General features: G+C 42.9%; 1 protein-coding gene across 1 annotated transcript in view; it reads left to right on the top strand.

The window, feature by feature from the left end:
• NIBAN1 (niban apoptosis regulator 1) overlaps positions 1–23,422 on the top strand; it is a 74,305-nt gene that overhangs the window by 21,352 nt on the left and 29,531 nt on the right. The window contains exons 2-5 of the mRNA XM_065674210.1: positions 12,646–12,776; positions 14,157–14,288; positions 14,964–15,078; positions 16,549–16,716. Coding sequence (XP_065530282.1) covers positions 12,646–12,776; positions 14,157–14,288; positions 14,964–15,078; positions 16,549–16,716 — 546 coding nt within the window. The remainder of the gene's footprint in view (positions 1–12,645; positions 12,777–14,156; positions 14,289–14,963; positions 15,079–16,548; positions 16,717–23,422) is intronic.

The raw sequence follows: 23,422 nt of genomic DNA, 5'->3' as shown, positions 1-23,422 counted from the left end.
TGCTCAGATAGTCTTTTTGTCAATTCTCCAGGACACAGGGGAGGACCAAGAAAAAGCTAGGAGTATTGGCCAGGTTTAATAAGTGGTTAAAAGGGTGGTGTCATAGTCAGGGGTTTGGGTGTCTTGAACACGGGACTGAAGTTAGTAGGCCAGGTCTACTGGGGGCTGGTGGAGCTGCTCTGGTAAAGAAGGGGAACAGTTTTGGTAGGAGTCTTGCCAGACTGGTCAAGGAGGCTTTAAACTAGATGTGCTGGGGGAGGGGGGCATCATTCCATCCCAACACACCCAGTCAGTTGCCAGAACCTACAATAACTGCTCGGAACAATATACATATATACCGGCTGCTCCAGCCAACGAGCCAGCTTCAATTGGAGCTCGGCTCAGATGCCTCTATACAAACGCCCGTAGCATGGGGAACAAACAAGAGGAATTAGAGATGTGTGCACATCTATGGGGTATGATATAATCACAGAAACATGGTGGGATGGCTCCTATGACTGGAGTGTTGGAATGGAAGGTTACAAGCTCTTTAGAAAGGACACGCCTGGCAGGCGGGGAGGGGGAGTCGCCCTTTATGTTAGGGATAGGCTGAAGAGTATGGAACTCTGTCTGGGGACAGGTGAGCAGTTTACAGAGAGTTTGTGGGTCAGGGTTAAAGGGAGAACAGCCGTGGGAGACATTACTGTGGGAATCTGTTACAGGCCGCCTGATCAAGGAGAACCTGTGGATGAAGCACTCTACAGACAGATAGGAAAAGCCTCACGCTCAGAGGCCCTTGTTCTCATGGGGGATTTCAACCACCCTGACATCTGTTGGAACGATGGCACTGCACGGCACAAGCAATCCAGGAGGTTCCTCGATTGTGTGGAAGACAACTTCCTTCTGCAAGTAATAGAGGAGCTGACAAGGAGAGGTGCCATGCTTGACCTTGTGCTCACCAATAGGGAAGGGCTTGTTGAGAATGTGGTACTCCAGGGCAGCCTTGGATGCAGTGATCACGAGATGGTTGAATTTGAGATCCCCATGACAGTGAGAAGAGTGTGTAGCAAGCTCACTGCCCTGGACTTCAAAAGAGCAAACTTTGGCCTCTTCAGGAGCCTGCTTAGTAAGGTTCCATGGGATATAGCCCTGGAGGGCAGGAGGGCCCAAGACTGTTGGTTGATATTCAAGGATCACCTGCTACAAGCTCAGGAGTGCTGCATCCCGACTAGAAGGAAGTGCAGCAGGAGGGCCAGGAGACCTCCTTGGATGGATAAGAGGCTGCTGAGGAAAATTCAAAGGAAAAAAGAGGCTTATCAAAGGTGGAAGCAAGGACAGGCGGCCTGGGTAGAGTACAGGGATGTTGTCCGGGAAGCTAGGGACCAGGTTAGGAAGGCTAAGGCGCAGTTAGAATTAAACCTAGCCAGGGATGTTAATGATAACAGGAAGGGATTCTGCAGGTACACAGCAAACAAAAAACAGACTAGGGACAACATAGGCCCACTGAGGAAGCTTTCGGGAGAACTGGCTACACAGGATTTGGAGAAGGCTGAGGTTCTGAATGACTTCTTTGCCTTGGTCTTCACTGGCAAAGGCTCTGACTGCACCACCCAGGTCTTAGAAGGTAGACGCAGGGACTGTGAGAATGAAGACCTTGGGCCCACTGTAGGAGAGGATCTGGTTCGAGACCATCTTAAAAATCTGAACGCGCACAAGTCCGTGGGACCTGATGGAATCCATCCGCGGGTCCTGAAGGATCTGGCGAATGAAGTTGCTAAGCCACTGGCCATCATATTTGAAAAATCATGGCAGTCAGGTGAAGTTCCTAACGACTGGAAAAAGGGAAATGTAACCCCCATTTTCAAGAAGGGGAAAATGGAAGACCCGGGGAATTACAGACCAGTCAGTCTCACCTCTGTGCCTGGCAAAATAATGGAGCACATTCTCCTGGACAGCATGCTAAGGCACATGAAAAACAATAAGGTGCTTGGTGACAGCCAGCATGGCTTCACTAAGGGGAAATCCTGCCTGACCAATTTGGTGGCCTTCTATGATGGAGCTACAGAACTGATGGACAAGGGTAAAGCAGTTGATGTCATCTACCTGGACTTGTGCAAAGTGTTTGACACTGTCCCACATGACATCCTTCTCTCTAAATTGGAGAGATATCAATTTGATGGATGGACCACTCGGTGGATAAAGAACTGGCTGGATGGCCGCACACAAAGGGTTGTGATCAATGGCTCAATGTCCAGCTGGAGACCAGTAAGGAGTGGTGTCCCTCAGGGATCGGTGTTGGGACCGGTCTTGTTTAACATCTTCATCGCTGACATGGACAGTGGGATTGAGTGCGCCCTCAGCAAGTGTGCCGATGACAGCAAGCTGTGTGGTTTGGTTGATATGCTGGAGGGAAGGGATGCCATCCAGAGGGACCTCGACACTCTTGTAAGGTAGTCTGATGCCAACCTTATGAAGTTCAACCACGACAAGTGCAAGGTCCTTCACCTGGGTCGGAGCAATCCCAGGCACAGCTACAGGTTGGGCAAAGAAGAGATTCAGAGCGGCCGTGCAGAGAAGGACCTGGGGGTGCTGGTTGATGAGAAAATGAACATGAGCCAGCTCCAGTGTGCGCTCGCAGCCCAGAAGGCCAACCGTATCCTGGGCTGCATCAAAAGGAGCATGACCAGCAGGTCGAAGGAGGTGATCCTGCCCCTCTGCTCTGCTCTTGTGAGACCTCACCTGGAGTATTGTGTGCAGTTCTGGTGTCCTCAACATAAAAAGGACATGGAACTGTTGGAACAAGTCCAGAGGAGGGCCATGAGGATGATCAGGGGACTGGAGCACCTCCCGCATGAAGACAGGCTGAGGAAGTTGGGGCTGTTCATCCTGGAGAAGAGAAGGCTGAGTGGGGACCTCATAGCAGCCTTCCATTATCTGAAGGGGGCCTATAGGGATGCTGGGGAGGGACTCTTCGTCAGGGACGATAGTGACAGGAGAAGGGGTAATGGGTTAAAACTTAAACAGGGGAAGTTTAGATTGGATATAAGGAGGAAGTTCTTTCCTGTTAGGGTGGTGAGACACTGGAATCAGTTGCCCAGGGAGGTTGTGAGTGCTCCATCCCTGGCGGTGTTCAAGGCCAGGTTGGATGAAGCCTTGTGTGGGATGGTTTAGTGTGAGGTGTCCCTGCCCATGGCAGGGGGGTTGGAACTAGATGATCTTGAGGTCCTTTCCAACCGTAACTATTCTATGAATCTATGATTCTATGATTCTGTGATTCTATGATCATCCTGATTTAAAAGGTGATGCGGCATTTGCTTGCATTTTTGGAAACCTGTTTAAGTGTTCCCAAGAAACGTTCTTGTATGATGTATCGTGACATGTAACATGATGCTGAGGTCTGGATTGGAGAAAGCTGATCAAGAGATGCTTGGTGTCTGTTTCCACATTAGTGGCTCAGCTTGCGGCTCAGAGAGTTGAAAAAAATCCCAAAACAAATCCAAAACTTGAAAACCACTGACTTTCTTCAAATTACCTTAATACAGAGCATAGTTTAGCTTCTTGTGGCCCGAAGGAGCTAGATTGGGTTCATTTGTTTTATTAAATCCCTAGCTCTTCTGGGTGCTGTGAAATAAGCTTATAAATAAAGTATTATCAGACCTTATTCCTGTTGAATTTGATAGTAATTGTTTCTAGACAGAGTGTTGCTACTTCTAACCCCATTACCAGTAAAGGATAAATTTCAGCAGCTTTAAGGATAAGCTTATCTGACACATTGTTAATCAAACCCTTGGCTTGCGTTGGGCTTGTTTATGCTTGATTAACCACAGGCTTTGGCCTTTATGTAATTCATGATCATTAAGATAGTTTTTAATCTAACAGAAGTGCAAAGGCAACTCATGAAATCTTTTTTGTCCCCTAAATAATGATTCAGCAATGGGAATGTTGCAGAGCTGACGGCTGGTAGCCCCCACTGTTTGACAGAGGAGTGCCTGATCTCGCTGGTTGCAATTCAGATCTTTTAATGCTAAGATTCAAATCCTTCCAGTTGTTTTCCCTATCCTCTGCTTCAGGCCTACATGTTTAGGAGGGCAGTAGCACTGCAAATAGGGTCCTGGTGTTTACTGCCTCTCCGCTCTGCAATTTTGGTGGAGCTGCTTGTGCAGGATGCATCTCTGGCTGGAGAGGCTGTCCATTCTTTTCTCCCAGCATGGGAGATTGCACATGTATGGGAGAAGGTATGAAGAAACTGGAGGGAGTGGTGTCCCAGGGCTGGCACATGTCTGTGAAGTGCACATGCTGAGGAAGTAGACGTACCCAATAGAGGCTCCTTTTCTAAGTGGTCATGGGACCCCAGCCTTTTGCTTTGCAATTGTAGGTTGATGCTAAAATATGTTTCCCTGGGCATTTCCATCTTAACAGCAGCAGGTATCAAATGTAATACCTGGCAACACATAGTGAAGTTGGAGGGAATTGTGCGCTTCTTGCAAGGGACACATGCATGAAAATATGGTGATTGCAATTGAGATGATACTCTCCAGAGACTTCCAGGTTATAGCAGATGCTTGTGAAAGCGTGGAAGACATGCTGCTAGGATCATTATGGTTAACCATAAATCAAAGGTGTGATAGTTCTGTCTCTGCATTTCCTGAGAAGAATTTTCTTGATCTCAGTCTGAGAGGGAAGGGAAAAGAGGAGAGGAAACCTGGCTGTAGGAATGAGTTTCTGACTTTGACCCAAGAGAGGGGCTGTGTTTAAGCAGGATTAGTGCTCTGTATTTTGCTCTGCATTTTTTAATAATGAGATAGTATTCAGAATTAATTTCAAATAGCAGGATCCATAGTTAAATCACAAGCTACTTTTAAGAAAAGAAGCCCTTTTTTAAGAGAGTGTGAGGTCTCTACTACTCAGGTCTTCCTACTCCCTCTGAAATAGGAGATACTTGTGAAGTTGCCCAAGGTGAACATCACAGGTGTATAAAACTATTGAAATCTATGGGATAATTGTACAGCTCAGTATAAAATTTAGCCTCATTTAGCAGAGCACTTGAGAAAGACCTAAGTACTTGAGTAAAATCGTAGAAAAGGAGATTTGCAAGGTTGGAATGGAGCCTGTTATTTTTGGCTCCTCCTTTGCCATGGATAAAGTTTACACAAACTTACAAATGTGTTTGTTTAGCTTGCCCTGAGAGAGAAGCTTCACTTCTGGTAGAGCGCAGATTTCACACCCACGGTCTCAGCGGGCAAACTTGCTAACAAATCTGATTTTTTTTCACAAGACAGCATCGACTTTCTCGATCATCCTATAGAGAAGATGGGCTAAGCATCCAAGGACTGCTTATATGCTGACATTAAGGAAAAATATGATCTGAGGTGCGATGGGTATCTTCCTCTCATATGTGTTGAGTTTTAGGTGACTAACTGGAATTTTACCAGTGTAATTCAGTGTCTGCATTACAGATGGATAATTTGGGCGTGTGTGCACTCCAGAGTAGTTACAGCATTATAAATTTTTAATAAGAGTAGGATCCATTAATACAAACAAGGCTGAAAGTAAATAATTGGTTTCAGTATTTTATAAGGTGCAAAACATGCTTTTCAGCATGTCTACATGGGGAAGAACGGTGGCTCCACCAGAGAGCTTCTTGGTTTGGCTGAGTGAGTGCAAACAAACCTGTGGAGAAGTGCTTCAGCCAAATCAGAACATGGGGTTTGTGTCTGTCATCACTTTTTTCATAACAGGTATTAAGTCATGACTCACAGATAATCAAAATACTGTTTCTGTAAATAAAGATCAAACTGAGCTGTGCTTTCAATAACAAAGAGTGTTTTATATTGCCTCCCTGTATGTGTAGGGCAAAGCCTGGGAGCACTTGGATTTTAACACTACTGCACAAGAAAGGAGACTGTAGGAAAGAGGGAATCGCTGGTATTTGCCACTGCGCTATTACATGTACCAGAGTCCTGGAAGGTGCTGGGCATTGTTTGAGAGTATATGCCAAAGAGAATTGCATTTAAAGGTTTTCTGTTTACCATATGCATTTAATAATTGATAATGATGTTTCAAATGAATGAGTGAATTCAGGAAGAGCAGCTTTTATACACAGTATTGCAGCAGAAGCAGCAGAGGCTGCTTCTCTGTATTCATGGCAAGCATCCAATCTGTTTCAGAGCTGCTAATATTGACATCCAGCTTTGCCAATTAGCGGGGCTCAAGTAGAGCATCTACAATTTTAGATGTTTATCCTGAACAAAGACTGAGTTTATCTTGGACTTGGGAAGAAGTCGACACTGAAATTATTTTGTTAACTCATTTGCTGCTACCCTGATGGGCTGTGAGAATAAGATTATGTATATGGATGGATGGATGGATGATAGTAATTTTAAAGCTCGGTACTGAATTTGCTGAATAACATTAAGGCATGCAGTGTAGTTTATAGTTTGTCATTTGAAAGCATGTGCCCAGTTGTGGGTTGTACTCCTGGCTGGTGAAGTACCATGTGGATATGATCGACTGATCTTTTTATATTTACTTCTGATGGCTTTGGTCATGGCCTTGTGGAAGAAATACAGGGACAAAATCACTCATTCGTGTTCTGTTTCAATACTTCACTCTTGTTTGAAGTGCTGGATGTACTGGCATTCAGCATCCACAATCCTTATTGTTTCTTTTAGGTTTTATTTTCTCTAGGGTTTGCTTTGATACAGCAGATCATCTACTTTTCCTATAGTTCATGTCTCTTGAGGGCAAAGTATATTTTCCAACAGGTTTAAATAATTTAAGAAGATAAACCCTCCAGACCTCCCAAGAGATTCATATTACTGATAGTGGTATTTTTTGAAAACCACATTCAGAAGGTGCTGAGTGCAAGCAATTGTGCTATGGAGAGGAAGTGTCATGGTCATCTTGCTACCCTTGGAAGGCAGCAAGATAAAGGTAGCAAGATCTTACTACTGAACACCAATATTTAAGTGGAATAACAATTTTCATTTGAAGTCCTTACCTCTTTCTCTTTCTGACTTCCAAATGGCTGAAATCAAGTGAGTGTGAGCAACCCCTCTGTTGTATGCCAGCCAAGAAGTTATTGTTTTCTGCCCTTTTCTTCTGAATTGTCCTGACCTGCATCTGCACCAGTCTCTTGGCAACTCATTGTTAAGAGACAGAAGTGTGGCAGGGTGAGCTAGCTGGGTTGCATGCAGCTGAGCCACCAGGCTGAAAGCCAGTGGCTACACTGGCAGAAATTCATGGGACAACTTGACAAAGAGTATTCTTACCAGTTTATTTCAATAAAAGCACTGAAACACAGAACTGAAAGTCAGCTATCTGAGGACATGCTGTGGGTGTATGTAACTTGGAGTTACATACAAGTGTCTAGCACGAGTGACACACAGTTAAGAAGGTCAAAGGCAGTGGAGCAGCAAGAACAAGTTTGGGGGAGGGTTCCTGATTTCCGGTGGGGCAACTGGCAGATGTTTCTTGTTTGTCAGTGCAATGACATTCTTTTTTGTTTTAAAAGACGTATCGTAACTTGTGGCAAACTTTTGTGATCAAGTGCAAGAATGTTTCTGTGGAACAGGAGATGCATCTTGAAGCAGTGGCAAAGTTTATTCTGGAGCAGGATCATTCCCCTCAGCAAAGGGGGAATAGATCCTTTCCTCATTAATTTGACAGAAATCCTTCCACCCTCATCTTTTTCATCCTTTCCTGTTGGTAATTTCGGTTGCATGAAGGCTTCTACTGGAGATGATCAAGCTACATATTCTCCTAGGATAAACATCCTAGCTGCTGGGTTTCAGATCCCATTCACACAGGCTGACACTGCACTGTTGCCAGACCAGCGAAGTGGGAAGGTTGGCCTTGCTCCATATAAACAGCTCAGACTAAGCAAGCCACACTAAATTTGGATAAGAATTAAGGGAACTCATTTTTCAATTGCCCTGGAGTATTTTGTCTCCAGTTGCCCCATATTATTATTACATGGGAAGAGTTCCTATTACTCATGACTGTTTCCATGATGTTCATTTTCTGATAGCGTATTTTCATCTTTTGTAAACCACAGGAGTTTAAAGATCCATCAACAAACAATGGATCAAGGGTTCATCCACTTCTCTTCCCTCCCGTAGATAATGTTGCAATTCCTTTCTGCCAAGCAGTACAAGACCAGGTCTTCATGTGTTGCCACTTACAATCTCTTAATAAAACCTTTTATTCTAATTTTAGAAGGTAGAATTTTTAATACAGAGATCCTTTGCAACAAGTAGTGTAAAGACTAGAATAAACAGCCTAAAGCATTTGCTCCTTGATTCATGTTTTGATTGATAGTAAATACAGTCTGCACATAAAAAAATACATTGATATAATATTTTTCATTTATATGTATTATGAATTACATATTCCTTTCTCTTTGGTCGTTGTACTTTAAGCTGATCTAAGAAAAGTTGACACTGAAGAATCACACTTCTGAGCCGACATAGACATAATTGAAAGACCTTGCCAAAATTACAGGTATTTCCTGCGATTGTTGGGTTTTTTTTCCCAACTCCATAATTTTGTTCTTTGTTCCACTTCCTCTACAAATTTTTATTGCAGGATGCAGGCAATAGTCAAGTGAGGTCCAGTGTCCCAGAGCCCTCTGTAATAGATTATGAGGCCACTGCAAACTGCAAAAGAAAAAGCTGTGGTGGAAAACAGAGGCAAACCCTGAGGAGGAAACTCCACCGCGGCTGGGGCCAACAACATCATACTGCTGGCTGGGACCAGAAGGAAAAAAATGTGCTACAAAGAATGTTTTGGGAAGCTTTATCCTTATTTGGATAATAAGCTTATGCCTCTGCCCAAGCAGGCTGGTTTTTAAAAGGATGTCATACGGGCAGGGATTTTCTGCTTCAGCAGCACTGGTATCCTGCTATTATATGCAAGCATGTCCTATAATCAGTAAGCCTCAAAAAAACTGGTGTCTTAAAACTGAAGACTTGGAGTGGAGATTGTCACCTGGTGCTGTCCTACAGGCAAATCTGTGAAAAAATTGCCTAAGTGAAAACTTAATGCGGCCTCCTGACATCCCTCCAGCTTTGTGTAGTGACTCTGCAAATCATAGAATCATAGAGTAGTTAGGGTTGGAAAGGACCTCAAGATCATCTAGTTCCAACCCCCCTGCCATGGGCAGGGACACCTCACACTAAACCATCCCACCCAAGGCTTCATCCAACCTGGCCTTGAACACCGCCAGGGATGGAGCACTCACAACCTCCCTGGGCAACTGATTCCAGTGTCTCACCACCCTAACAGGAAAGAATTTCCTCCTTATATCCAATCTAAACTTCCCCTGTTTAAGTTTTAACCCATTACCCCTTCTCCTGTCACTACAGTCCCTGACGAAGAGTCCCTCCCCAGCATCCCTATAGGCCCCCTTCAGATACTGGAAGGCTGCTATGAGGTCTCCATGCAGCCTTCTCTTCTCCAGGCTCAACAGCCCCAACTTCCTCAGCCTATCTTCATACGGGAGGTGCTCCCGTCCCCTGATCATCCTCGTGGCCCTCCTCTGGACTTGTTCCAGCAGTTCCATGTCCTTTTTTTGTTGAGGACACCAGAACTGCACACAACACTCCAGGTGAGGTCTCACAAGAGCAGAGCAGAGGGGCAGGATCACCTCCTTCGACCTGCTGGTCATGCTCCTTTTGATGCAGCCCAGGATACGGTTGGCTTTCTGGGCTGCGAGCGCACACTGGAGCTGGCTCATGTTCATTTTCTCATCAACCAGCACCCCCTGGTCCTTCTCTGCAGGGCTGCTCTGAATCTCTTCTTTGCCCAACCTGTAGCTGTGCCTGCTATTGCTCCGACCCAGGCGTAGGACCTTGCACTTGTCGTGGTTGAACTTCATAAGGTTGGCATCAGACCACCTTACAAGAGTGTCAAGGTCCCTCTGGATGGCATCCCTTCCCTCCAGCATATCAACCGAACCACACAGCTTGCTGTCATTGGCACACTTGCTGAGGGCGCACTCAATCCCACTGTCCATGTCAGCAATGAAGATGTTAAACAAGACCGGTCCCAACACCGATCCCTGAGGGACACCACTCCTTACTGGTCTCCAGCTGGACATTGAGCCATTGATCACAACCCTTTGTGTGTGGCCATCCAGCCAGTTCTTTATCCACCGAGTTGCCCATCTATCAAATTGATTTCTCTCCAATTTAGAGACAAGGATGCTGTGTGGGACAGTGTCAAACGCTTTGCACAAGTCCAGGTAGATGACATCAACTGCTTTACCCTTATCCATCAGTTCTGTAGCCCCACCATAGAAGGCCACCAAATTGGTCCGGCAGGATTTCCCCTTAGTGAAGCCATGCTTGCTGTTACCAAGCACCTTATTGGTTTTCATGTGCCTTAGCATGCTGTCCAGGAGAATGTGCTCCATGATTTTGCCAGGCACAGAGGTGAGACTGACTGGTCTGTAATTCCCCGAGTCTTCCATTTTCGCCTTCTTGAAAATGGGGGTTATATTTCCCTTTTTCCAGTAAATGCAGTAAATGCAGCAGTTGGCTGAGCTGTCTTCTCCGTGTAGCCAGTTTTGTGGCAGTTTTGTAACCTGGTGGTGATGTGTGGTTAGAATGGTGTAGGATTGTGTCAAAAGGGGCCTTCAGTTCAGCTGAAGGCAGTGATCCTTTTGATGCTTAAGCAGGAAAAGGCTCCAGCTCACGTCTCTGAGCTGGTTACACAGCAGTAGCTGGAATGAAAGTTCATGTCAGTGTTGTCCCTAAACCTGAGTGGTGTCAAATTCTGGGCATCAAACTGAAAATAAAATTGCAAAAGCAGAGGAGCTGATGTGTAGCTTTTTCCATAGTGCGCACATCCACATAGCTATAGTGATGTAAATGTAACGATCAGGAAGTTAGAGAGAAATTAAATACTGTGGCTATCTGAATTGATGAAATTTCCTCTAACAACCCAATAATGTCCCACACTAGGAGCAAATTCTGGCTGGACCTAAAATAAGCACATTAAAAACCTTTTGTGATCGCACAACTCTGTGAACTCCTTAGCAAACTAATTATTTTTCCATGGCAGTCTCAGCCACACATATTTGGATTTTTTAAATTGAAATAAGATAACCAGATGTGGTAAATCTTGGACTGTAGCCTCTTGTACACCAGAGCATCCCACACACTTTCTCCTGCAAATTCCCAATACACTTATTTTGGTAATAATCCACAGCTTTTCTCTTCACCATACGTAAAATTATTTAAGATGAAAAAAAGCATGAACAATCTGGGAACTGTGCTGACATGTAAGCCAGATTTTTTTTGGTGAGAAATGGCAGCAGACTCAGTACTAATCCAGGAAGTTTTGCGTAGTTACTTTAGAAGGACTGTGCTTATATGTTTGAAACAGCAAACCTGTCTAAACCTCTCTCTGATTACATCATAGCTGCTGCAGGCTCACAGCCCTTTGTATAAAGTATAGAAACATTATGAAAACTCCCAGTGGGTCCCTTTTGGTGGCCGCGTTGGTGGGTGGCTGGAAGGAGTTTGTCAGTCCAGCAATATCATTATATGATGCCCATGGTTTTTCAGGACTCTGGAGGTCATGATGCTTCTTGCTGGTTCCTCTGTCTGGCCCTTCAGGAGTGCTGAATGCCAGTCCTGGTTTTGGAGTCCATATCTTTAAAAACTTCAAGAAATCTCAATTTGGGCACTACCATTTTTTTTGTCTTCTAGATAAAATTTGATACTATTTTCCCAACGCGGAACAAAGTATAATTTTGAAAGCATCAAAATTCCTTGAGTTGTGAAATTCCATTTCTCATTTGTATGCTCAAAAAAACACAACCCTTTGTCATGGGACTCCTTAATACACAGAAGAAAGAGATGTCTCTAGTATTCAGGATGGTTGGGATGCTGTGTATATCAGAGTTCAGGTTTTGGTTTTCACATTGCCAGAGACTCTCTGAGTCATGTATGTGCATATGGCTGTAACTTTCAGCTTCACTTCCCTGTTTGTAAAGCATTATTATTTCTTTGATAGAGTTAATGAGTCAATTACTTGTAAATTGCTTCAAGATTCTCAGAAATGAGACTGTCAGTGTGTTTATTGCTCTTATTACTGCTGATGAGATCTTGATCATAGCAAGACAATACAAGATTAGTGTTTATTGCAGCATGACTGAGTATCTGTTTACATTAAAACAAAGAAGAGACTTTGGTGCCCAAGCCTAGAAAACATCCTTTTTAGGAGCTTTAAGTCAGCTTTAAAATCTCACTATGTGAATAAATTGGTTAATACAGCTAAGTACTAGCCAGTATCATTTGTCTGTATGTTTCTTTGAAAACCTTACCAGCTCTTGAGCACCTATGACTCTGTGGCAGTATGTCCCAGGAAGAGGCAGATAGCGTCTTTTCTGAGAGAAATGGATTTGGGATATATTTTGACCACTCTTAGAAGGAAGAACAACATCCAAATCCCAACATTTTCTTGGACAAATTCCCTGCATGCTTTGTTATCACAACAGCTGAAAGTATTTTTGAGGGTTTCCTGATCTCCTGTGCAGCAAGTGACCATAGTTATGCTTTGACAGTATTTTGGGTTGCTGGTGATAACTGCCTTGGTTCTGCATTGCATTTTCTGAACCTGTGTACATTAAATACAATTGAATCTCTATTTTTGCTCCAGGAAAAACAGAGGCTGTCATCAAAAACTTCAGTCCGCACTACAGACGCCAGTATGCGGTGGCTTTCTGCAAGCATGTGCAGGATGAGCTGGAGCAGCACCGGGATTCCCAGTCCCGGTTCCTGAAAAGGAAGGTAGGAGGGCATGTAAGCTATTCCCCATCCTTAAGATGCCATTCAGCTCTGCTCTCCTGGCTGAGTTAATTAACACATTAACTATTTAAATAACACATTCAGTAGCTGCAGTGTATGAAAACCTGAGCTGTAAGTGTATCAGACGCTGACTGAGCTTGGTTTTCTTTTTCCCAGTGTTTAATACTATCAAGTAAAGTTTATAAGCAGTTCAGATACTCAGAGCTTCTAAAAACCAAATCCAAAGTATTTGTCAAGTTATTTAAATGCTTTTTATATAAATATATACATATACATATGTATTTTATATGTATACAAGCATTTCCAGTATAGGAAGTGTTCTTTCAGCTTCTTATATTGGATAGTTGCATACATAATGAATGTGCATCTGGGACATTTTATATGTGTACTTTCTTTTATATAACCCAAGCGTACACAACAGAGTTGCAAGTGCAGATGTTGGATTTGGTTCAGTTATGTTTTAGGTGGAAAAGTTGCATTTGGGTGCAGGTTTAAAATTTATTTTGGAGAATTAATCTTTGTGTTGGTCTTGTTTGAATGTAGCATGAGAAGAATCATGACACAAGTGTTTGGTACAAAGCATGCATTTCATCAAGGTAGAGTTGGACACTTGGCCAAAAGTAGCTGCTTCCTGCTAATTGCAATGTTTTGCAAGAATCTTGGGACAGAGATCATACATTCAGGACTTAATTATCCTCGGCTACAGGGTTCCATAAAGGAGATGGGAATAATCCCCTCTGTGAACTATAGAAAGATGTTTTTTATTAGGGGAGGAGGGACAAAAAGAGAAACAAAACTTTCTTATTAGAGGAAAATGCAGAGAAACAGCGTTCAATCTTAAGAAACAAATCTAAATCCAATGCTTTTGAAATGAATAGGATAAATCAATGAGGTGGGATGTAAAGGTAGGATAATAGAAGAGCCCTGTCTTTCAGAAAGATGCATATCAGTTACAAGAGCACAGGTGCAAAAGAAATGGGAAATAATTTACAATTTTATAATAAAACTCTTTGCTGCATTGATGAAACAGTTTTTGTACATAGTGGAAAATGGGAAATGACGAACTACAGTTATCTTGCATTCAGCATGCCAACTGAAAGGTAAATAAGAATGCTGTGTCTCAGAAAGCTGGAATTATTTTTGGAAGGCAGAGCTCTTCTGCTGCCTCCTCACCTCAGGTTACAGGAATTTGGCTGTGTATGTAGTATCTGTCAGAATCAGAGAGATGTTTAATAACTTTAAATTGCCTTTGAAGACTCAAAAGCCCTCGTAGCAGCATTATGGGAATGTAGAAATAAAAGCTTCAAAATGAAATCCAGAGTAATCCAGAGTAATTTTGAAACTCAAAAATCATCTCTGTAGCCCCCGATGGAAGCTGAGGCGGTCTTATATGAAGCAGAACTGCTGCATTTTGCCGAGGATCTGAAGAAGTGGAAGGACAGATATGTTGTTATCAAAAATGATTACACAGTGGATTGCTTTGAGAATAAAGAGGTAAATGCTTCTTCCTTTTATGCTTCCAAATAAACTGATATCAAGTGAATTTTCTCTACCTTTCTGTTAGCAATCCTAGATGAAATATTGTCCTCAGCGAGGCGGCTCCAGCCTTGAGTCCAGAGGGATGGCTGGGTGCAACCAGGTGTCTTCCATTGGCCATATAGGTTTGCAAGAACTAGTGAATAATTTTAATGCTTTGAACCTTCCTTTGCCTATCACAGAACACTTCTTATCTGTATGTCAGGGTAATATGTTCCCATGTTTCTGCAGTTGAGTTTTCAGTAGCAGTTTTTGAGTTTTCAGTAGCAGTTTTTGGGTGGCTTCAAATTGACTGCAGTGAAACTTTTGATATGGCAGCTGCTGTAGTCAAACAGTCCTGGATGACAAATCAATCAAATAGAACTTAGAAGCAAATCCCATGCTTTCCTGTCCCTTCTGTCCCTGACTCTTCATCACAGCTGATAAACGCCTAGAGGATATTTTCAAATATGTTTTTTATGTTTAACCATGGTTTAGCTTTGATGTGCCTAGGGAATATATCCAAAATTCAGTCTGACAAAAATTTCACTTTGGGGAATATCCCCATGTGTTAGCTTTGTCAATGAGTTGTGGGTTTTATGTTTTCCCTGTCTTTAAATCTCTTATTTGACTCCCTCTCTCTTGATTTTCCAGGCCTACCAGAAAGGAGCCAGCCCTAAATATCATGTTATTCCTGCAGGAGGCAAAGTACTGACTTCAGAAGAAGATTACAATTTGCTATCTGATAAACATTTTCCAGATCCTGTTGGTAAGCCCTGCTCAAAGCTGAACTGCCAAACCCCAGGCTCCATTCCTTATGCAGACCTCTTCTCATTGGGCTTTCAGGATAGACTTTAAAATGGGGCAACAGGAGATGGGCACAGCCCTTTTTCTAAGTCAAAGCACAGCTCCAGAGTGGATGTACACAAAACGTGCTATAAGCTAACATTCAGAGAAATGCTGTCTCCCTTTTCTTTCCAACATCCCAGCGTGAAGCTGCTGGAAGCTGTGCTGAAGCAGGGCAGGAACCACCCCACCATTGTTCCCGGGCTTTGTTAATATTCCTGGTTTATTTGTTTCCATTTTTAGATGCCAGCTGCCTGTGTTGACTTACAGTTGATAATAAGTCCCACAGAGAGGGCAGGAAGGTTGCTGCTGCTGAATTTGTTGTTTCTGGGACTGCAACTGCTGTGATCCTGCCTGTCCCCACTCCACAAAGATGGAGAAGATTCAGGCTTTAAGGAGAAGATCTCATGTTGCAGAGTCAGATTTGGAAAATGGGATGGGATGCCACATAAGGAAAGTGAGAAGGGCAACATGTAGAGAAAGATATTTTTTTTAAGGCCTGTTTCATACCACTTAAAGTTATGACTGTTGGGAGATGACCCTTTAAACCGCTTTCCCAAGTGTGGTCAGAGGGTAACATGAGGCAGCAGTGGCTGGAGGGGTCCTCTGTGTGTACCACAGCTCTGCGGTAGTTGAGGTTGAGCAATGTGGAACAGCCCAAGGTTGCTTGTGGGCTTCCCATGGTCTCCCTTCACAAAGAGTGACTGGGTCCTTTATGGCTCTTCTCCCTTTCTGTGTGATGTGAAGACCCCCTGAGATGAACTCCTTGTAGCTGGGCTCTCAATGCATGGCATTGACACAAGACTGGGTTTGGTCATACATAAACTGCGTTGTATAGCATCCCCTGTTCCCAGTGACTCAGAGCAGGTGGAAAAAAGATACTTAATGCTTTCTTTGCTTTACCTTCAAGGGCTTGAAGTGACAGTTCATAAGGCCATTTTGCAGTTGTATTTGGAGACCCTGGAGACAGGGAAACTGCTGCTGCTCCTATATGGTTTAATGCAGTTCTTTTCTATTTGGAAGATCATGTGCTCTTATGTGGTCTCTATGTGTATGCCTGCTCACTGACTTACACATTTGCCTTAAAAACCTTTTCCGTAGCAGCTACAAGCCAATGAAATAGTTTCTTTGAAATGTTACCAAAACTGTGTAGTTTATGGCCACAAAAATACATGAAGTTGTATGGTATAACCTAGAGAGGTGGTTGGTGCCTGCTGAGTTTGTCTGATCCAGATGTGTCTCCGTGACCTCTGTGCCAAATCACTTGGATCAAGAAGGAGATGATTTTTTCATGTCTCGTGCATCCCTGTTGTCTCTGTTGTAGCAGAGGAAAAGAGGGACACCCTCCAAGAAATGTGCAGATTTCACATGGAGATGTCTTTTTTCTGTGTAGGTTCAAGTGAAAAGGAGGCCACTCAAGCCTTTGTTCAGCTGCCAAGGGAGTTCCCAGTTTACCTGTGGCAGCCCTTCGCCCGGCACAGCTACTATTGCTTCTCAGAACCAGAAGCTCAGAGGCAGTTCAGTGCCGTACTGGGGGACTGCGTGAGACACTCAAACCATGGTGAGTGGAGAAAGGGCCTCTTCCTGTACATCATTCACCCCAGTGAAGATTTAAAAAGCTGAAAAAAAAAATGCAAGTCACTTACAAAAGATGCATGACTTTCAGTACCTTGAGGAATGCAGTAGCATACCCCTTCTTGCTTTGCTGGGAGCAAAGTTAAGTGGGATTTGAGCTGCAGTGTAGTACGCTTAGGTAGAAAACATGGGAATTGCTTTGAAAGTGGCATTCCCCTCTCTGACAGCTCATTTAAATCTACTATCATGATACAAAATCATAAGAGATGTTTACTAAATACGGCATGGCAAACTCTCACCTGTGTTTGCAAGCTTGACAAATGCATCATAGATATAGTAGACCAGGTTTGTAAAATGTGAAGGGAATGTAGTCTCCTGTACATGTCTAATGTTATATCACAAATGGTTGAACATTTGATATTTTCTGTTGGTGTTTAGATAGCATCTGAGGCCCCAGCCAGGGTTAAGCCCTGTAGCTGGGTCATGAATAGTGTGTAAGACATGGTATTGATTGTACGCATGAGGATAAATTTTGAATCTCACTTTCTAAGTATGTTAGACTAGAAAACATAACAACTCCCAACAAGTTGTGACTTGCTAGGATTATGAAAACGACCTTGCTCCCATGAATTTGGAACACCATTTATGAGTTGTATCCTTCAGACAAATAAATGCTTTCCTGTTTTTCAGATGACTTTTCTCATTTTCCATCAAGCTGACCTGGTTCCTCTGCTGGTGTCCAGGCTCTTCCATGCCTTTAGTGTCACGTTCAAGTCCCATCTGCTGCTGCACTCTTAGTGGGAGATGGGAATACTAAGGAACTTCTCCAGCAATCTCAGCCACTTGGGCCTGAAGCCCGTTCTTGCAGATAAATGAGAGTGCAGTGTGTGAACAGTCCCTTTTACTTACAGAAGTGGCTCCCAGTGCACTTTTTTAGCTGTCACTTTTGTCTTCTGGCCATGAGCTTCACCTTACTACCCTCAGACAGTTGACTCACACTGTCCTTCCTCGATCCTTCTCAACTTCCTTTGCTATTCATTTGCCTCCACTGCCAAAGGCATTCCTGGTCTCCTTTAGGACTCCATTCCCCTAATGAAAACACGCATTATGGTATATTGCTGTGCAGGTGTGGAGAGGCTGAAGGCTAGAACACCCAGTAGGCAAACACCCAGTCACAGGGACTATAAAGACTGTTTCATGGCTAAATTAGCATGGGTTGGAGGCAGAACACACCTTCACTTGGCACTTCCAAATATCTTGAGTCTCAATACTCTCTACGTAGCTGCCAGAGTAACCTGAATTCCCATAGCATGCCGGCCTCTATGATTTTCAGTTCTGATTAACTTGGTTTCAGCTGAGGTGGTCATACAGTATTAAAGTGTTCTGGAGCCATGCCTTTGCTCCTTACTGAGGTTTGGTAAGGAGACGGGGATACAATCAAGTTTTCCTGGCACTGTTAATCCTACATGACTTGAAGCCTGTTCGTTAGGTTTGGGTTTTTCATTTCTCTCTTCTGGAGCAAGTGTAACAGGCTTGACAAAGCTTTTGGCAGCCTTATTTTTTCTAAAAGTTCAGCACATTACTCTAGGGGCCAATTCTGCATTGGCAGAAGCTGGGATTGGATGACTTAATAGGTCTTTTCCATCTCCAGTGCCTGCAAGTCTGTGTTTTATTATATTTCATATAGCTCAGCTATTGCTCATTTATGCATCTGTTCCAGGATTTATCCCTCTCAGCCTTTTCTGTGGTCAAGTTTTTATCTGACCAAAGATGCTTAGAGACACTGGAGTGCTTAATGACACTGAAGTGCTTTCATCAAGGCTCATCCTTTCTGTCCCATTATTTCTGCTCAACAGACTGGTAAGTAAACACAGTCTGTATTAAGAACTAGGAAATGCAGCTAGGAAAATGGGAGCAAATATTTTCTGGATTTCTTGGAGTTACACTGTCTTCTAGAAACCTAAGTGCTGCAAGCAGAAAAATGGTGACTGACAAGCACTCCAGTAACCTTAGCTCTGTCCTTAGAGTGAATTTCAAGGGTTTTTTCAAGGACTTCGTATTGATTTATATTCATTCTCATACATGATGTTGCTTTATTAATACTTTTAAAAGCCTTATTTGCAAACAATTCTGCCTATCAAAACAGGTACCCAAACAGTCTGACAAAGTTATAGGCATGTGCAGAAATACAGTGGATAATAACGCTCATGACAGAAAATTTGGCTGTGTTCTTTTATTAAATAAAATTGAAAAGGGAGAAGAAATGTGAAAAATCCTTGGAGTTTGACTGTGGAATATTATTTACAGGGATAAGGAGCACCAGCCAAGGCAGCACTCGCCCCACATCTTCTAAGAAGCACTGAGTTAACTTTTGCAAGGGTAAATTTGGCAAGGGCAGGAGAAATACAGATGTAATGTCTGACCAGAAGTTGCATTTCTGTCTTTTCTATAATCTACCACTTGTAGAAAGGAATGTATCATACTGGGTTTTAGCCAGAAACTTGGAGTAGTTTTTGATTAAAGTCTGTTTTCTCCCAGGAAGCAGAATTAAATAGGGTTTCTTGCTGAACAGAAAACTGAAGTGAATTGGCATGTGGTCTTACAATGCGAGCTGCCCTGGCATTCAGCTGTTTCCTCTATTTAGAGTCCCTCTGTTTTAACTGGTCCAGCCTGTGTTTCTGGGTTTTCTGGTCAGAACTCACAGTCAGGAGAATAGTTACAAAAGCATTTGGAGTTAAGAGTTACCACTTCTAAATATGATTTCGATGTATGGATTGCAAGTTGTTCTCCCACTCTGCTCCCTGCCCCCCACACCTCCCCTGCCAATTTTCCTGTTGTGTTTATCTTTTATACTACTTGATAAGGGTTTGCAGTTTGAGGGGACAGTGATTTCCTTCATTATCAATGGAACATGTAGATTTTTTGCACCCTTCTTTAATACAGTTCAAATAAAGCATATTTAAAGCCTTAAAATCAGCTAAGCCAATCAAGACCTGATTGGTCATGGCTTTAATAATATTCAAGCACAACCTGATGCATCCACTGAGATTCTCTGAATTACCTTCATTCTCAAAGTTGCTTGATGGATTAATCTGTGTACAGAAATTATCCCAGTTCAATGATTCATCTGGGCAACTCCTGCTTTGAGCTTTGCAAGTTGGCTTTTGTGATGTCTCGGGATTTGGGGAAGGGATCAAATGCTTTTTGGGTTTTAAGCTTTGAGGTTGTGTGATTCAGGGAGGGAGCCTTCTCTTCTTAAGGCTGAACAACCCCAAGTCTTCCAGCCTGTGTTCATAGGAGAGATGCTCCAGCCCGCTTATTATCTTCATGGCCCCTTTCCAGACTTGCTCGAGCAGGTCCACGTCCCTTTTGTGCTGGGGGACCCAGAGCTGAAAGCAGTACTGTAGGTGGGGTATCAGGAGAGCAGAATAGAGGGGGAGAATCCCCTCCCTCGACCTGCTGGTCACGCTCCTTTTGATACAGCCCAGCACACGGTTGGCTTTCTGGCTGCAGGCTGCAAGTGCACACTGCTGGCTCAAGTGGAGCTTGTCAGCAACCAACCCCCTCAAGTCCTGCTCCTCAGAGCTGCTCTCAATCCAGCTCCTGCCCAGTCTGTAGTTGTGCTTGGGGTTTCCCCAGCCCAGATGCAGGACCTTGCACTTGGCCTTGTTTTTAATCCTTTATGTTTGTATGTCCTGAAAATCTGCTTAAATATTCTTCTGAATGCTTATTTAATTTTCCAGTATTTTAGGAGGTCTTCTCATTTCCTGTATGAGGTTACCAGCTAGTGTTTCACTTCGTATTTGCTGTTAAAAGTGAAGAAGCATAACCACTTGGCACTTGGATAGAGGGAGGTCTGTGTGAGAAGAAGGAAATTACAACTAGCTAATTCTGAGAGATGTGGAGTTTCACTTCATGATTTTGTTTTCTTTCATCTGGTTAGATTTCACATCCTTATCTTGATGATCAACCTCACGACACAGGAAGCTAATGTACTTTAAAAATCATATCCTGTCATCTCCAGTTTCACCATAAATAACAAAAAATTACAGAAATAAATATATTAACAAAGTAAAAGAAAAAAATACATTAGGTAAGAGAGAAATACAAAATGCACTTTTAAGGTCATGCATGGCATTCCGTCACAGCTTGGCTATGTCAGGACAGCTTCAGTTTCTTTTTTCTTTGTCTCTGTCTTTTAGTGTTGCTATTAGCTGCATCCACATTTCCTCTTTCAACTGTAAGTTTAGCTGGCAGGTGTTTTTCTCATGATTATTTCTAGCTTACCTATATTACATTCATATAGTACATGTAGGGCTTACCAATGCTTGGACTATAGTTAAAAATAGTTACTGAAGTGTTGATAAAGGTTGAGAAGATGACATTAAATACTTAAGTTGAAGGATACATATCTCCATATACAGAGCAAAGCAGCTGTCACAAGTCCAAATGGGACTTCGGAAAGATTTCTCAGTCTTCATGTTACAAACAGGGTGGCTTATTTTCTCTGGAGGTAGCAGCTGAAGAGAAGGATTTTCTTGTTGCCTTTTTCAGATGACATTCGGAAGAACCAAGTAGAACTGAGGAGGAAATTGCCTTTTTGACATTAAAGAAAATGTACTTCTCCACTGGGATGAAAGCAAGACCTTTCTGAAGGTCTGCATGATGATTTGGGGTGGGAAAAGGTGCAAATGGAGACAGAGTATTCAGCCCTTTGACTGCCTCACTCAAATCTGCGACATGTTCATTGCCGCCTCTCACTGCAGCTGCTGCACTTTGACTAATTAAATCACTTTATGCTTAATAAGATCAGATCTCCTGTGATCCACATGAGTGGCTGGGACCATGGCTGGTCTTTCACCATTTATTGGAGATCCAAATGGACTTTTCAAAACTGATGTGTAAATGTGCATAGGAACATTATTAATGTAGTCATAACATTCAAAATCATTCTCCTGTATCTTTGATCAGGCTTGTGGGGTGCTACAAAATATTTGAGGACACAACTTGGAAAGTTGTTGCATAATTTAGAATATTTTGCTTAAAATAAGGCTATTTTTCATCTTTTGGGGATTTTTTTGCTCTACAGCATATGTTCTTTCAATCAGTGTGGCTTTTGCCTTTCCAGTAAGTGTGCTTGCCTATACCGTAGTGAGGATTTTCAGTCTGTAGGAGCTACATTCATTCTGAAACACCATGATTAACATGCTAAAATCCTAATTGTGATTTCAGTCTGTGTATCTCTTATCACCTCCATGCCTTGTGCTGATTCTCCTTATATATTACCAAGCATGGGGCAGTGCAGAAGAGACACTGTGCTGTGCTCACCACCCTAGCCTATCTTAGAAGCTGTGAAGATACTAATTTCACGGGTGTAAGGTTGTATTCAGGCTCCAGCTTCAAAGTTAAGCAGCAGAAAAAATCCCACCTGCGCCAGTAATATTGTAGCTGGCTTGGAAAGCACTTGGAAATTGTCACAGATAAATGATACTGTGATTCTTTGTGTTTATACCCTGCACTCCTGTCTTAGATTGTGAAACATAAAGCTGCTGGTCTCAGTAGAGGGAGGTTCCTTGTCATCTGTCTTGTGCTGCTTTGAACAGCTTTAATACAGGCATTATGTGCTGCAAAGCACATAGTTAAATCTGCTGAATGTTGGTTTGATGGTCTTGGAGGAAACTTGCACTGCAAAACTGTATTTGCTATAAATACAGTGTGTTATTGCAGGGTTGTATCCTGTTTGGAAATGACCTCATCTAGCTTCTGTTAGTGGTTAGCAGCTTCATACCGCATGATCTATGCATAATAGGATAGTACATTGCTCTCAGGGAAACATCTGAGCTATGAGGTTGATGTTTCTCATACCCAGTGCATTATACTTTAATTCATTCTCAATTTGGATAATAATATGACAGGACTCCATTCTACAAAAGTAAACCGTGTGTCCTACTATTCAGGGGATCATTTCCAGAGGTGCTGTAGTCGTGCTACAAGCCCTGGGCAAACTATCTTTTCCTGAGGTCCAGTTCCCAAACTCTCCTCATCTCCTCAGATTCTAGCAGATGGATTGAGTCTCATTTTCTTAACTGCCGCTCTCTTTGGGTTGGGACTATTTGCTTATTTTTTTGAAGATAGAAATTTTTTGAACCAATAAGGGTTTTTGGAGTTGATGGTCATGGGTTTTCTTATCAGCCTTCTGAAATATCTTACAAACAGCAGCTCTTAAAATGTGCTGGGAACTCAGGTGGTAGCTTTTTGTCATGTGATAGCATGATCAGATGGTCTTGCCCTCTCTTAGGCATTCTCTGAGTCCTGTCCATAATCCTCTGTGTGATGATATCACTTATACACCTTACAGTAGAAAGTTGCTCATCATTAACCAGAAACTGTGTGAGCAATGGACAGTAATCACCGCAGTCCCTACCCACAGCAAGTAATTCCCAGGCAGGTATTACCAGAAATGCTAGAAAAAATGCGATTGCAGGAAATGTGTGCTACAAAGATCACTCATAGAAAGGGAAATCATTCTTCATCATGCTCATTTATTTTATTTTTATTTGATAGACATCCCCTAACTGCAGTGTTGAGAGGTTGGCAGAATGATTCCTTAACTGCAGGAGCATCTAACTGATGTTTCACAGGTGCATTCACCCAAAATCCTTCAGTGGCTGGCAGTGTGCAGTAGCTTTCTT

The sequence above is a fragment of the Lathamus discolor genome, chromosome 3, assembly GCF_037157495.1.
Source record: "Lathamus discolor isolate bLatDis1 chromosome 3, bLatDis1.hap1, whole genome shotgun sequence".
NCBI classification, from domain to species: domain Eukaryota; kingdom Metazoa; phylum Chordata; class Aves; order Psittaciformes; family Psittacidae; genus Lathamus; species Lathamus discolor.
This window is presented reverse-complemented; position numbering and strand designations above follow the sequence as displayed.